This window comes from Macrobrachium rosenbergii, chromosome 10 (assembly GCF_040412425.1).
Source record: "Macrobrachium rosenbergii isolate ZJJX-2024 chromosome 10, ASM4041242v1, whole genome shotgun sequence".
Classification (NCBI taxonomy): domain Eukaryota; kingdom Metazoa; phylum Arthropoda; class Malacostraca; order Decapoda; family Palaemonidae; genus Macrobrachium; species Macrobrachium rosenbergii.
In genome coordinates this window covers 57,584,335-57,601,131 of record NC_089750.1, presented here as the reverse complement: position 1 = coordinate 57,601,131, position 16,797 = coordinate 57,584,335, and the positions used below count along the sequence as shown (strand labels likewise).

The window sequence follows — 16,797 nt, the reverse complement described above, 5'->3', positions numbered from 1 at the left end:
TGGATGCAAGATCTGTTCTGGTCTGTAAAAATCAGGCTACTACTTGTACATATCTGAAAAGGAGCCCATCGAGAGAGAGAGAGAGAGAGAGAGAGAGAGAGAGAGAGAGAGAGAGAGAGAGAGAGAGAGACTGGGAAAGGTATATTCCACTGAAGAAGGATATGAGTCAGTGACAAACACTAAAGAAAGTGAGTGACACGCAATAAACTTTGACAATTACACCTCCCCATCTACAGTTCAACATTATTTCAGCTACATGTCGAACTTTCTGAATTTCCCTGATGATGTAATTTCTCACCCCATCCTTTAAGTCTCTTCACTATAAAGTTTCTACAACTTGATTTCGTTCCAGTATGCAACCAAAAAAACAAAGACAACATTTAGTTGTAAATGTTATGTCTTCTACTGAAACTTTCCTAAAGCAATTGTTGTTTTCAACACCAGCAAGACACCCCTGGTCTGGTTTTCCAAATAACAAAGACATGTTTTTGCTATGAACAGGAGCCGGTGTGACACAAATTGTTTGGCACAGAGTTTTAATTGATTTACTCATGATATTTTGTGAAAATACTCCGGTGTATTTATCCGACGACCTTGATATGCAATTTTCTCCCATCTGAAATATTTCCATCAACCACGATTAAACTGAAAGCATTGATAATTATAATCAGAAGCGTTTACGCGTCCTGTCGGTTGCCATGTCGCTTATTAAGCAATAAAATAGGGCCATGTCTAAGCGGAGGTCGCATTCAATCCACGATGCATAAAATTTCCATACTAATCCGATAACAAGCAGTTCGATTTGCAGCTCAGGGCCTGGGAGGAAAGGGGTGCTCGGTGACAAATTAAATTTGAATTGAATGTATTCTGTATACATTTGCACAAATCCACACGCGCTCTCTCTCTCTCTCTCTCTCTCTCTCTCTCTCTCTCTCTCTCTCTCTCTCTCTCTCTCTCTTTATATATATATATATATATATATATATATATATATATATATATATATATATATATATATATATATATATATATATATATATATAGTATATATAGTATATATATTGCATATAAGTATTTTAGAAATCATGTGTCTAAACATGCAAGTATACATGTTATTATATAGGTAATTGTCTGATATTTAGATTTCTTGTTATAGATGTTAAGAACCAACAAACCAAAATTTCTCAGAAATCTCGATATGAAGCTCCAAATTGTACCCCGGAAATCTCATCTTCATCCACTTCAAAAATTTAGAAAAAAAAGACAAAAAAAATAGAAAATCAGATAAGGATTCGCTCTCGAATCTCGCCAGGTTCGGATATAAAAGAGCAGATAATTTCTTGTAATTAAGACATTTTCGAATGGAAAAAATCTCGAAAAGTTTCCGAGCTGCTCGTAAGTTGGTCGAGGTTCGAGAACTCTGAAATCGAGTGTTTGATTTCGTCCATTTGTTTTTCGGGATTTTTTCGCAGACTGTTGTATGGATCTCTCTCTCTCTCTCTCTCTCTCTCTCTCTCTCTCTCTCTCTCTCTCTCTCTCTCTCAATTTCGAACTTATAGTGTCAAATGTTCCTGCTTTTTTTTTTTTTATAAAAAGTCATAGAGTCAATAAATCTTCGGTTTTATTGTGCTCTTATTATTTTCTTAAGAAATATTTTGAGACAAATTTGTCACTGCGTTTACCTTATAAATTCTAAGTTTATAATGGAAAGCAATTATTCAGATGCATGTTCTTTTTAATGTTAATAGATTATATTTTCATTATGTTTTACCGAGTCCTTTTTGCAATGGCAGTGGTTTTAATACGACGCTTACTCTTCCACTCTTAGAAATTCTCCTTCCCGGAATAAGTAAACAAAGCAAAGTCGCTTAATACATCACAGACATTGTCTATATTTAGGATCACCTTCGGCTTTCCAAAACAAGCAACAGACAGTTTGCATTCTGAAAAATTCGAATTCTCACCCGCTCTAAGGGACGCCTGAAGGTTATACTACCCAAAGTCTCACTTTAGGAAAAGTTCGAGAGCTCCTCTGACCAGAGGCGCTTGGCTATTGGCGGGAAAATCCCCCCCGAGAACTGGTTCCAGCGAAGAGATGTCGCAACCTGGAATTTCCAGCCGATTTGAGAATCCTCCTCCCCTAATAAGTCTCTCTCCCTCCTCCTCCCTCCTCCCTCCCTCCCCTCCCCCTCCCCCTCCCCCTCCCTACCTGCACTCCCTCGCAGTGTTGCTGACAGATTGATAGACTCTATCTTCCCGGTTGGATTGATTGGCATTCCTACCGACACGATTGTAGCGGAATGCCAACGATGAATCGAGACTCAATTGGCAAGGGGCTTGTGATGATGCTTCCGGGAAACTGTCTGCTGTCCTAATGAAGGATGGCAACAGGATGGAAGCTTGTTAAGGATTCATTTGTTTCTGTGTGTTACTTAGAGATCAAATATAATAAAGGATGTTACTTTATGACTGGACAATGATTGGCAGCTTTCCTGCGCAGTAAAGAACGGCAACATGATGGAAGCTTGTTTAGGATTCATTTGTTTCTGTGTGTTACTTAGAGATCAAATATAATAAAGGATGTTACTTCAACACTGGACAACGATTGGCAGCTTTCCTGCGCAGTAAAGAACGGCAACATGATGGAAGCTTGTTTATGATTCATTTGTTTCTGTGTGTTACTTAGAGGTCAAACATAATAAAGGGTGTTACTTCAAGACTGGACAACGATTGGCAGCTTTCCTGCGCAGTAAAGAACGGCAACAAGATTGAAGCTTTCTTGGCTTCTTTTTTTTTTACTAGATTTCCCGATATGTGCTGAGGTATCAGAGAAATTAAAATTAGATAATATTTTTAAGAATCCCCCCCAACTCCATCCTGGTCTCAAACTTACCATTGGATAGGCAATTCGAGAATGACAAGAGAATCGCATCATGCCTTAGCGATAATCTTTTTTTTCTGCATGGATTACTGTTTTGAACTTGGATACAGAATAAAATAAAAAGTCAGTGGACTGATCTCTAGCTTCAAACTCTAATTTCTTTAGGTGTACAACGACTTCCACTCTCTCTCTCTCTCTCTCTCTCTCTCTCTCTCTCTCTCTCTCTCTCTCTCTCTCTCTCTCTCTGACGACAGAAGTAACATTACCTAGCAAAATAACGACAATCACCAAGATTATGGCAACAGTGACATTAGTAATAACCAGCAGCGTCAATAAATATGATTGATTTATACCAAAGACTCACATCATAGGCACAAAACATTGTAAATAATGGGCCAGAAAAAGAACGTCATTTATTTATGTTGCCAATTGATACCATAACACCTTAGCCATATATATAAACTTTCTATTTGTTGTACCTAAAGAATAATCTCATCAAGACTGGAGAGGCTCTAGTCGTAACCATTATGGGAAGTCGTTCATGAGATAATGAACCTGGATCGATCTACGTTTGAGAGTTAATGGTATTTTATACTAAACCTCTGTGGGTGTCTTTTAATTATTTTATGGATATTATGGCTTTAAAGATTGCCGGTGCCACATAGAACGTCAGACTTAATCAAAACTACTCAACTTTCTCATGTATAATTTTGTTTACACTCTTGCTTAATCATATGTAAACAGAAGGCAACAACGCACATTAAACAAGTTCCTGCGCTCAAAAAAATAAAACACCCACTTGTATGAATTCCGGACAATCTGACAACCCCTCTGGGCACGGGCCCCAAAACAATTACAATATACTATGAGCTAGCTCAGGATGACGCAACAAGGTTCAAATTCCCAACCTCAAAACATCAAGGTTTGTAAAATTTCCTGATCAACATAAAGCAAAAAACCCACTTCTCGCGAACTGGCAACAACCAAACCGCAAAAAAAAATGCTTATGTAAACTTCCATTTACCGAACGGCATTAACATCAGCTCTTGTAGACTTACAATCACCAAACGACAACAAAAACAGATCATGTTGACTCTCAGTCACAAAACAACAACAGCTCATGCTGACTTGCAGTCCCAAACAACAACAACAACAAGAGACCGTGTAAACTTCCAACTTCAACTCAACAACATCTCACCTAGGCTCCCAACAACATCAAACTTCGTTACAAGACGGCGAGCAACGGTGGGGAACGGGAGCAAGGGGCAGGGTGGGGGTTGGGGTGGGGCGGAATAATACAACAGAAACATCAGGAACCTTCTTTGTCCTTGAACTTGAAGCCGCAAGTCACGTGATCCTCGAAGCAACAGAAAGAGCCCCTGGATCCTTCCTTGCTCTTGAACTTGAGGCAGAAAGTCATGTGATCCTGAAATAACCTTGGAGCTCTCTCGAAGAACAACCCCGATGACAGGAAGTTAATGTTTCATGCGTGTTATTATGTTGTTCATGCGTCGTTCATTGTTTTCTGTTCTCTGTGTTCATTTGTTTTCGTTCGTTCAGTTCGGTACATGGCATTAACAACTGTTACTCTTTATCTTTTTATTTTACACTGGAAAATTCCTTGTGTGTGTGTGTGTGTGCAAATATTTTTGCAGGTGTTCATCCCTGACTCAGCATTAATAGAATGAGTGTGAGAGTGAAAACTGACTTATTTCTCTGTTTAGTCAGAATTATTAGGGAGAACAGCCTATTAAAAAGTTATATATACATATATATATATATTTATATATATATATATATATATATATATATATATATATATATATATATATATATATATATATATATATATGTGTGTGTGTGTGTGTGTGTGTGTGTGTGTTTGCATACATAAACACATGCATTCAATATATATTTTATATATATACATAAACACATTATATATTAGGCTATCAGTCGAGAAACATGCCAAGCGCCATCCTGGTCAAAGTATTTTTAAATTTAATTTACTATATTTTAAAAATGGCACTTGGCATGTTTCTCGACTGAAAACTGAAATATATGTGTGTATATATATATATATATATATATATATATATATATATATATATATATATATATATATATATATATATACATATATATATATATATATATATATATATATATATATATATATATATATATATATATATAATTGTAATTGTGTGAGCGCAAAAATACTAAACATTTTGAGAATTGACTTTAATCAAGACAATAGCTTTGGAAAACTGTTCATGTAAGTATCTCTTTCAAGTGAAACGCTACATCCTTCCTATATTTCTGGTAAAATGAGACCACTGGTGTTTTTCCTGGATAAAGAACTCTTAGCTTTGAGCAATGTGCGTGAAAAAGTCTCATTATTTTTCTTTCAAAATTCCGTCTTTCCGGTGTCTTCTCTTTCCTAATAACGTGGAAAATTCTCCTTTTGAAACAGTTCATGTAATTTTGTTTTATTTTTTTGATGGGGATTTACTTATCTGTTGTCTCTCATAGATATCGACATGACTGTACTCGAAGAATTTAGAAGTCAATTCGGAACAGTTATTCTTGAAATGAAAATACAACAATCAGGAAGTAAGTGTCCCTACTAGCAAGCCGCAAGCGTAATCTAACGCACCTGAGTAGAGAAAATAAATCAGTGTATTAATTTTTGCGTCTCAGCTGTTTAGAAACAAATTCGAATAATGCTCAAGGCTTTCTGTTTGAAGAGTAATTTTGACTAATAAATATTAACATCTTCAGTAAGAGAGTTGTTCAACCTTTGGCCCTCAAGGGTTATAATACAATTCAAATTAGAAAGGCCACAGTAAAAACAAATCTTGTGGGTGACTGCAGCTGCTGGTCCACTTCAAACTGGTCCCTAAAACCCTCTCTCTCTCTCTCTCTCTCTCTCTCTCTCTCTCTCTCTCTCTCTCTCTCTCTCTGCCCCATCCCCTTTTGTTATTCGAGGAAGATGCGGTTCAAAATACGAAGTTCAAAAAAACACCTATTGAAGGTGACTCCAGCTGCTGGTATACTCAAAACCGGTCCTATTCCCACCCCCTCCCCTCCCCCCAACCTCTCTCTCTCTCGTGTCCCAAAAAGTAGGTTAAGTTCAAACGATAATCCAGTGGAAAGCGGCACTGACTAGTTAAACGACAGGTTTGGTTCCAGTGTTTTCTCTTTATTGTTTTTTGTACTGTTGAAAACTTGTCGTTGGCACTTCGTTCCTGGAACCGTAATCATTTTCTCAGCTTACGATGATAGGCTGAAATATACAGTATATATATATATATATATATATATATATATATATATATATATATATATATATATATATATATATATATATATATATGTGTGTGTGTATATATATATAAATTATATATATCTATATACATATATATATATACATACATATATGTATGTATATATATCTATATATACATACATATATATAATATGTATGTATATATATATATATATATATACATATATATATATATATATATATATATATATATATATATATATATATATATATATATATATATATATATATATATATATATATATATATATACATATATATATATATATATAGTGTGTGTGTGTTTGTGTTTATCTCTCTCTCTCTCTCTCTCTCTCTCTCTCTCTCTCTATATATATATATATATATATATATATATATATATATATATATATATATATATATATATATATATATATATATATATATATATATATCTATTTATATATATATATATATATATATATATATATATATATATATATATAATATTGATTACATTGGCCAGGCGACGGGCAGATCTTATTCTGCCTCGTAATATCAGAGGCGCAGTTGCATGTTTCATATAATCTAAAGCAACAGAAGTTTTACGCAAGTAAGCACGAATGTGTTTACCCTAAAGTCAAGAATAATCCTTTTTTTTCCTCGTTGTTACGTAAGTTGCTCTAACATGGTAGAAAGAGGACTGGCTACTTCTTGCAAGGCGACCTCTAAGTGTCTTATTCTAAATTATCTTAAAAAACTAGTTTTTATTGTAGTGCGGCAACAAACCTCCGTCAAATTATAATAAAAATATCAACCTAAGGTCCCATTTAGCATGAAAAATCTAGATTTTATAGAAAACAAACAGTTTGTTTATGGCAAATATTCATTATATGATATTTCTCATTTTGGAATTGTGGAACTAAATAACTTCTTCCTGACGGAACTACGCAAATATATGATTTTCGAAAATGTTTGTCATAAACTCGTTTGTTTACATCTACCTCCTTTCCAACAAAGACCAAAGAGTTATATCCCAGAAACATTTAATTTAACTTATACTAAAAATCGACGTTCGTATCAAGTCCAGTCGGGGGGTTAGTGACATCAGCACCTCATTTAGTGCTGGTATTACTAGATTTTGTTGGCAGTTTCCTTTCGGCCGCTAACTGCATCCGCTCTTTAGCCTTATACTATACGTATAGGCCTATTCCCGTTTCCTTTTATTCCATTTTGCTGTTCAGCATCTCTAACTATTACTTCTTAGTGCAACTGTTTGGATTTCTCTCTTAACTTATCTCTTAAAGTATATTTTCTGGAGCTCTCTATCTCTATCCAACCACTCAAACTCCCTCTTTTCACTGTCTTCTACGATGCATGGTTGAACGTGTTCCAGTGTTTCGAGTTATAGCCGAAATTCGTGATTCATTCATTCATCTGTATCAGAGAGAGAGAGAGAGAGAGAGAGAGAGAGAGAGAGAGAGAGAGAAGAAAAGTAGGAAGCTCGGCAAACTAACCCGAAAGATCTTCCTCAAACCTTTACAAGTCTTTGAATCGAAGCCGGCAGATCTCACCTTCTGGGCACCTCCGCGTCCGCCCGTGCTGACGTAACCTATTGGCTCCTGGGTTCAGCTGGGAAAATCCCATCGATACGCCTTGGGCGTTCGGTTCAAAATATTATGGTTATGAAGTACCATTCTTTGCTTGGGTTTAATTTTGGATAATTGTCATCTATTGCAGTTGAGTAGCCGAAAATAACTTCTACTAAAAGAAACGTTATGAAGATTAAGACGCAGTTGTGCAGAGGCTGCTTGTGGTTACGTAATTGCAGTTAAAAATAAAGGAAGAAAGTAAAATATCATAAAATTAAGAAGTTCACTTCATTCCAACTGTCCTTTGCATAGGTGCCAGTTCATGCAGGAATATTTTCATTTTCCTGTTTTACTTATTTATTTATTTTTATTTTTTTACACTATTGTCCTGCTCTTCGCTGCATTTTTTCTCTTTCCCCTTTTTGAAAAGCCTGCTTAACAAATTAATAGATATTAAGGCTTTTCTGTAAGAATGTTTGCTCTTGTTTAAAAATAATATAAATAAGTACAAAACTAAAAGCCCTTTACGGTTCTTTCCCTCCCTTAAGGGACAAGACCCCCTTGTCCTGCGTCCCCAGCATTATTATTGTCCCGTTTTCATGATTTGTCTCTTCCTGATCTCAGAGTTGGAAACGATGCTCTAGATTATTCGTGAATAGATTTTCTTCTTCTTTTCTGCTTCTTACTTTAGCTGCGCTTTCCAAACATTTTTGGAACTCTTCCATAACCTTTCATATCCTTCCTTTCCCTTCCTGTTCTGTCCCATCCTGTCTAATCTAGGGTGTTCCAGTCTCCGTGTATTGCAAAAATAAGAAGAAACAGAATTTGTCGCAAGAAAGCCGGAGAAGAAGAGTCGTTGGAATGCGGGCGTGGAGAAAAGAACGAGGTCGGCAAAGAATAAATGAATATCTTAATACCCACTGAAGGAGTGGGAAGGAGGAGGAATGGAAAGGAAGAGGAGAAGTGGGAGGAGTAATAAAAATAGGGGATGGGGAGGACAGAAGGAAGATGCGTACCCCCCCCCCCAAAAGAGAGAAAGGAGAAGAGGCGGAGTAAAGACGAACGATGCTGGTGCGAAAAGAGAAGAAAAAAAATTGAAATGAAGGAAGAGAAGAGGTATAAGACGGACGTGAATGGGATGGAAGACGAGAAGAATCGGGGCAAAAAAGCATGAGAATTCGAGGGGGGTGGGGTGAGGAAGTCCAGGAGGACTAGGATACGCGAGATCCTTTTGCATGAGGATGACCGGAATAACCTTGGATGCAGGAGGTGCTGGAAGAACGAGTCAAGTACATTCGAGAAGTCATGATTAGCAGTAGTAGTAGTAGTAATAGTAGGGGGGGAGGAGGAGGAAGGATTGGCCTCTGGAACGGCTCTACTTTTTTAGGGGGCGGAACTCAGTGGAACTGCCTTAAACTTGAATCTACTTCCCTTGTTTTCTCTCTAGTGTGTTGAATTTTTTTTTTAACCATTGGACACCTCTTTTCGTGGCCTTAATCTAATCTCTATAATAGTGCATTCTAAATGATCTTACTAATACAAATGGCTAAATTTGTATTAGCAAGTTCCACTTTCTCGTCCGTTTAGATCGTCTAGGTTGGCTACAGATATCTCAAATACGCCATCCAAGATTTTAAAATCAACTGACAATGACTAAGCTTCACTGTAAGGCGTTTTTCCTTGCCCGACCACATCGTCAAGTGTTTATCAACCTCGTTGTTTGTTATTATTATTATTATTATTATTATTATTATTATTATTATTATTATTATTATTATTATTATTATTACAGGTTTTGTTAAACAAAATGGCAGTTTCAACAGCATTTATCTTATATAGTAAACGCTCAATTCGTCTTATCAATTGTTTTTCTTGCGCAGCCATTCCAGCGCAAGAAAAGCAATTGATAAGACGAATTGAGCGTTTACTATATAAAATAAATGCTGTTGAAACTGCCATTTCGTTTAACAAAACCTGTATTAAAGAAGGCATTTTTCCTAATATTATTATTATTATTGGACAACGAAAAAACATTGTTTTTTTATGGCTTCTGTACTGTTGTCTCACTTATCCTTAGGCTATATTGGAATGCTAATCCCATTCACACTACCTTCGAGGATGGGAATATAATATCCCGTAACCCCAAGGGTATGCAAGACAACACTGCAGAAGTCATCGAACCAAAGGTTTTTATTTAACTTCCTCTCAAGGACAAGATGATCAAGCAGCACTGCTATTATTATTATTATTATTATTATTATTATTATTATTATTATTATTATTATTATTATTATTATTATTATTATTATTATTATTAGTTTTCTTTACAGTTCTCAGTTTTGAGGGTCTCACTAACCTTCCCTTTTGTCACAGAAAAGAAATCGATACTCGAGTTCGATGTCGAAAATAGTACTTAATTTCTGTTTTGAAGCTTCTCATCTCCTCGTGTATTAAAATGGTGAACTTGGTGACTTTCATTACAAGATAAATATCATAGGTAAAGAAGACACGGTAATATCCATGCGTCAGGCACATATTGTATATCTATAAAAATTTATTGTAGGAAAAACAACATTGCAATAAGTAAAGCTAGCTGTATTTTGGTAGTATTGCAATCAACACAAAAACAAATTTCATTTCCAACAAATTAGTGAGCAGATATGAGTTTTGTTAAATGAATTATGTAAAGTGTTCACGGCTCTAGATGGAGAATTTTATGCCATTAATTTACTAATAGATTAACTATTAAGGGATTTGAAGTTCAATCCTTTTTGTTCTTTAGTTTGGTTTTTATCATTATTATTATTAGGATGAAGGTGATGTTAAAATAACAGAAAGAAATACATACATTTGACTTTATTAAAAATGTGCATATGGGGCAAAAAGCTTGAAATCTTATAATTACGGTTAATTGATATTTTTTTCATAAGTTTGATATACCTTCTTAATGATGAGTGCAGAAGGTTGAAAAATCCTCAAGTGTCCTTTTGTATATAGTCAGTGTTTAGATACTACAGTCACGTTAACCAGTGTGTTGCAAGCGTCAAACTTGGGAGTCATGACTTCTTGACTTTAAAATACAATCTGCAAGGTGTTTGGCTGCACGGAATACAAGAGTTACTCCTCAATTTACATATTCTGCATTTTTCTGTGATATACAACTATGCGTACTTCATAGAAAACTAATTTAGTAAGGAAACTCCTGTATTGCGACATAAGTTCCGCTGGCAAAAATAAACCTAACCTTTCCTAGGATGCCACGTCCTGGCTTAACCGGGTCTTTCCTTCCTAACCTGACTTTCAGGGTGGGGGAGTTGTGGGGAGTAAAACTAAACTTGGACCACCCGACTAAACAGAGGGGATTCATTGCATCAAAATGTGGTTACAAAAGTGGAGGAGCTTTCAACATTTTCTGATCCCAGACATCTCACTTTCATATAAACACCCAAAAACTTCCTTTTACAGGTGTCATCTTCCCTAATGTACTATAATCTTGGAAACAAAACTGATCTCACTGCATGTTGTGTTTTTATATTTTTCTGTTTTAGAAGAACACAGTTTTAAGTCAGATGTCAGGTATCAAATGCCTTATCATATAATATGATTCTGTCCACGCAATATGCGAACAAAATTCTAATAATTTGTTTTCCTTTTCTCGCAGATATGCCTGTGCTTATTAGCCAGCCTAGCAGTGGGGCTGGCTGTCCCCGTCACAGACCCACCCAGCCCAAGTGATGAGAGAGAACTGTTGAATATCATCCTCAATGCTAAATCAGAGGATAATGACATTGACAGTCTACCCGTAAGAAATGAAGTTACAACAGAAAGCAAGGATAATGTAACTCTAGATTTAGCAGCAACTACAGAAGCTGCAGTCATTGAAGAGGAGACCCAGCAATCATCAGAAATTGTACCGGGTACAATTGTTCGTGATAGTACTACAACAGAAGAAGTAGTGGACCCAGCAACTGCAACCAAGGTAAATCAGACAGAATTGCCAAAAGCACCTACCGCTTTAGAACCAGAAGATGAAAATGTACCCTTAGATTCTGAGGATGATCATCAGTACCCTCCAGAAAAGCTGTCACCTGAAGAACAAATAACTGGAGAAGAAGGAATATTTGAAGGAGATACTGATGTAATGTCTGTATCTGATGGTCTGCTTAACGGAAATGACCAGATTATCATCATCCCAGATGAAGGACAAGGGACTTTTGAAGATGATAGTCTGGAGGTACCAGAAGAAGAAAATACACCAGTCTATGGTGACCAGATTGTACCAGAAATTAACGAACAAATGACATCTGAAGAAGAACCAGAAGTTATTTTGGTTCTTGATGAAAAATTGCAGTTAATGCCTGCCACACTGGAAGAGGGGCAGTTCGAAGGTGAAGAAGAAGATGAGCAGAGAATTCAGGTACCCATAGATCAAGCACAATCTGGAGAGGAACAAATATTTATCATAGAAGAAGGCGAAGCTTTTCCCACAACTGAGGAAAAGGAAGAAAGCTTTATACCTTTTGAGGATTCATTGACAGAAGAGGAACAATTCCCTGTAGAGGATTCATTTATGGAAAAGGATAGAATGCCTGCTCAGGATCCATTTATGGCAGAGGAACAAATACCCGGAAAGAATCCATTTATGACAGATGAACAAATGCCTCCATTTTCAATGATAATGCCTATTTCAGAAGAACAATATATACCTAATGCCAATGAGGACAGTATTTTTGGATCTGACTCCTTTCTCTTCCTATCCAACTGAAAATTCAGACTTTATTTCAACGGGGCTTGACAACTCAGAAAGATTTGTTGATGAGGATACTTCTTTCCTAGAAAGGCCTTCTTTTGATAAGGTCCCAGTACAAGCATCTGATTACCAATTCAATACATTCTCTGGACCCCCTAAGGGCATTCTAGAAAACTTTTATATTCCAGATGACACTATTGAAAATGAAGAAATTTCGACTTTTCCAGAAAATGAAAATGATTCCTTTATTGATGTTGGAGAGGTAGTTTTAAACGAACCTATTCCATCGGAAAACGATAATGAGACTCCTGCCTTGGTGAACATCTTCATGATTAAAGCAAAACCATCAGTGAGTGACAGAAATCCCATGATAGAAGTTGTCAGTACTGACGTCTCTCAAATTCCACAACAGTTCCCATTTGGGGTACCATTACCTATCAACAATGATCAAGAGCAAGTAAATTCAGAGATCCCAGAAAGGGTACAAGATGTTGATCTTGACATACTTATCAAGGAAAGTGAGGAGCTGCCAGAGCGAAGTAGTTTGTTCCCTCCAAATACTCTAGCTCGGCAGCCAATTATATTCCCCGAGGAATTAGCCGCAAAACACAACCTACCAGTTTTCCCTAACAGATGGACTGAGGAGAACTTTTATCAGCCTCAGGGTATTCATTCACATAATACCGTTCCGTTTGAACCTTTCCCTTATTCCTCTTACAGCCGCTACAGTTCTTCTGGCATTCCAGGGCATTCCTTTGGCTCACCTTCTCTACCTTTCAACTCCTATGGACAAACTCAAGATCAGTCCTTCTCCAGACCTGAGCCTTTCCAACAATCTTTTGAGGGAGATCAATCTGGAGATATGAGTGGCATGATGAATGACGGCATGCAGTCTCAGATGCCATTTTCATCAACTTCTGATGTCACCATTTTTGACAGTGAAGATATGCAAGAGGATGGACAAGCTGGTCATTTCCATATGACTGATGAAGTCTTTCAAAATTCCAGGTTCCCAAATGCCCCCAATAGATTTGATAGTTTCATAAATTCTGCGGTGCCCACTCGCGACGACGATGAAACAAGCCAAGATTTCCGAGGACCAAACACTTTCCCCTTAAACTTCAGGAACCCTAACATGGACAGAGATAGCATGAATGTCAATATCTTCGATACTTCCTTTAGACAGGATGGAACCCTGAGACCCTTCCAACAAGACCAACAGTATGACGTCAGCGCCTCCTTCACCCCTTACGATTCTGGTTACAGTAGGCTGCCTGGTAATCAACCACTACGATTTGATGTCAGGTACCCCACTGCCAGTCAATCCAAGCCCTTCAATCCATACGGGCCTTACGGCTTCGATTACCCTTCTCAAGACAACTATTACCCATTCAGGACCTCGGGGCTTTATTCCCCTCAGCTGACGAACAGGTACTCCATGAATTACCCATTCGGTAACTTCCGCCCATTCAACTACCCAATACCTCGTTGGTAAACCATTCTTTATTCAGTTCTTTGTTAACCTTTAAGAGTTAAATTTCTTTAACTTTGTTTTTGTTGTTTTTCCTTGTTGTCTGTTTTATCTCATACTGAAATCAAGTACTCTTGCTGTATTATAACTGTGATGGATATGCAATATTTTGTTGCATTTATTTAAGGTAATTTCGAAATTCATTATTAGTGAGTCTTCCCTTAGGATTCATCTCTTGCCATTCTAGTTAAATGAGGCAATGTACTTAGAATAAGCTAGCTCTTTAAACTGTAATAAAGTCTTAACCCTGCTTGAAAGTAACAGAATTGAAGTTCAGCAATACTGTACCTTGAAATTGTGGCATTCTTTGTAACCCTTGTTTAAAAATGAGGTTGCAATGATATTTAAAATAAAATAAACATTAAAATTCTAGTAAGCGTTTATTACCCCTATTTCCAGATTTCTTGCAGCTGTTAAGTGGTATTAAATTAGAAATAAATAAAATCAAGAACAATTAAAGTGATGCAAAAAATTTCAATAAAATTTACCTGCCGATGGTTTAGGTAACAATGGATTGGTTTACTTTAGGCCGGCCTTATGTCAGCACGGCCTGTAAGTGTGGTAACATGTAGACCTCAGGACTCGCACCAGCTAACACCAAAGATCCCTCGGTGTGAAAGCAGAGTTGGAAATGTCGAAATAATATCACAGGTAACCGAGACACAGTTCTTCGACTACAAAGAGTTAGGGTTGATTGGCCTCAGACCGTAGCTTGAAGGTTTGGCTGAATCTTTATTTCTCAATTTTATCTCATTTTCTCCCTCATTCCCTCACTTTTCCTCTCGTACTCTATTTCATTTTCGGTGTCACTCACTTTTTTCTCATGCTTTACTCAGTTTCCCTGAGTCTTTATACTTTTAATAATCTATTTAATTTTCTGCCTCCAATATTTTACTTCATTTTCGTTTGCATTCCCTTCTATTTCCGTACATTGTAATTCGTTTTATCTCTCACTTCATTGTTTTTTATTTTATTCTACCATACGCCATATTCGACTTTTTCACTCCTTTGCATTTTTTCTTATATTGCAAAAATTTCCTTTTTTGTTACCTTACTTTTCTCTCTTTTACTCTGCTCCTTTACGTTTTCGTTTTCTCTCTTACTTTACTTGTTTCCCCACTCATTCTCTTAACTTTTCTTTTTTCCCACTCGTTGCTTTTCATTCTTTGACTTTTAGCCTAACTTCTTATACTCCTGGGCGCACTTACTTTTTCTCTTCTGCTGCAATTCTTTTCTCGACTTTTTTAAGTCTTTTTTTCGTCGTGGAAGGTATTGTCCCTCACTCAGCCAGGTAATATCCTTCATTCACTCCTCCTCGAACTTGAAACTTGCAGGATCAACCTATTCCTCGATCCTTAAAAGTTGAACGATTAACCTTTTCCTCAAACCTAAAACTTGACCTGTTAAGGTCTTTCCAGAAGTTAGAATTTGACTGAATAAGATCTTCCTTCCAAATCTACAATTAGACCGATGAAGATCATCTTCTAACTTAAAACTTGAGGTTTAAGAAGATTCTGACCTCGTGTGATATCAAGTGTCAAATCAAAGAGGCAGTATATCTCTCCTAGCGTAATTAAAAGGTCCCGTTAAACAGTGGTTTAGACAGCCGTCAAAGAGTAATTCGATGCTGCTTTGGCTTGTTATCACTGGAATAGCTGGCATTCCATCGTTGGGGGCGGGGGGCGCCTAGGTACGGCCAAGATATTTTTGGGGAGGCCAAAGAAAATTACACAGAACTAATGTACCAATTCTGCAATTAGTAAAAGATACTATTCTCGAATGTATGTCTATGTGAATGAAGGAAAATAATAGTATTAGTAATTAGTAAACCTGTATTTGAAAATATAGAGCTCAATTTTCAATTAATTTTCAGCTCCTATTATATGCAAATGTTCCAAATACTGTAAGGGTTAAAGTTATTTACAAAGGGAATTTCAAGTGTGGGGGGGGGGGCAAACATCTGATTGGGGGGCCCGGGCGCCCCCGAGCGACGCCCACTGCCTTTTATACGTGTCACCTACTGCGAGGTGCCAGTACTAAACACCGTAAGGTAAATGTAAAGTAGATGGCTGCACGAAGATATCGTTTACTAATATAATTTATCGACCACTCAATATAGAATGGGTGTATACAGTATAATACTTTGATCCCCGAGGGACTAATACTAAGCACGGTGTCTCAAGGAGCTTCTGCCATGTTTAGTACTAGCACCTCTGAATAAGTGACGCGTGGATGAGCCAAAGTGGCACCGAGTAATTCATTAAAAAGCTATCCTCAAACAATAACTAATAACCAACCGTCTTGGAGTAATGAAAAAAAAGGGTTATAATGAAGAAAGATGGTATGCATTACAGAATGTGGTTTTAAATTAGAACAAGTTCCCTTGTAAGTATGCGCACAATGAACTTCTGTTTTGTTATATGAGTTGGGATTACCATACTTCCATAGGTATGGACAATTAACGAGTAGGTGAAGTGGAAATCCAGTTTATGTAATTGTAACATTTGAGTATATCAGATAGAATAAAGGATGATAAACATGAATGTCATGAATAATTACTCTGATAGCAATCAATGTTAGAATATACGGGTATTGGTACAAAGATGTTACTTTAAATCGAAAATAACGGGACCGTATTGGAACTAAACTTCCTGGAAAGCTATGAATGATGAATCCTTGATAATTTTTCTTTGAATTGTCTGAAAGAATAACTACTCATTTCTATTATGA

The 16,797-nt window shown here is 36.6% G+C and overlaps 1 protein-coding gene across 2 annotated transcripts in view; it reads left to right on the top strand.

Moving 5' to 3' along the window:
• The window catches only part of LOC136842656 (FK506-binding protein 5-like), a 56,011-nt gene extending 41,574 nt beyond the window's left edge, over positions 1-14,437 (top strand). The window contains exons 1-2 of one of the 2 annotated variants that reach the window (XM_067110282.1): positions 9,922-9,972; positions 11,448-14,437. In XM_067110282.1, coding sequence (XP_066966383.1) covers positions 9,937-9,972; positions 11,448-12,551 — 1,140 coding nt within the window. In that variant the 5' untranslated portion in view covers positions 9,922-9,936 and the 3' untranslated portion in view covers positions 12,552-14,437. Of the gene's footprint in view, positions 1-9,921; positions 9,973-11,447 lie in introns of those variants that run through there. The other variant, XM_067110283.1, reaches the window with a different exon arrangement.
• The last annotated feature ends 2,360 nt before the right edge of the window (positions 14,438-16,797 follow it).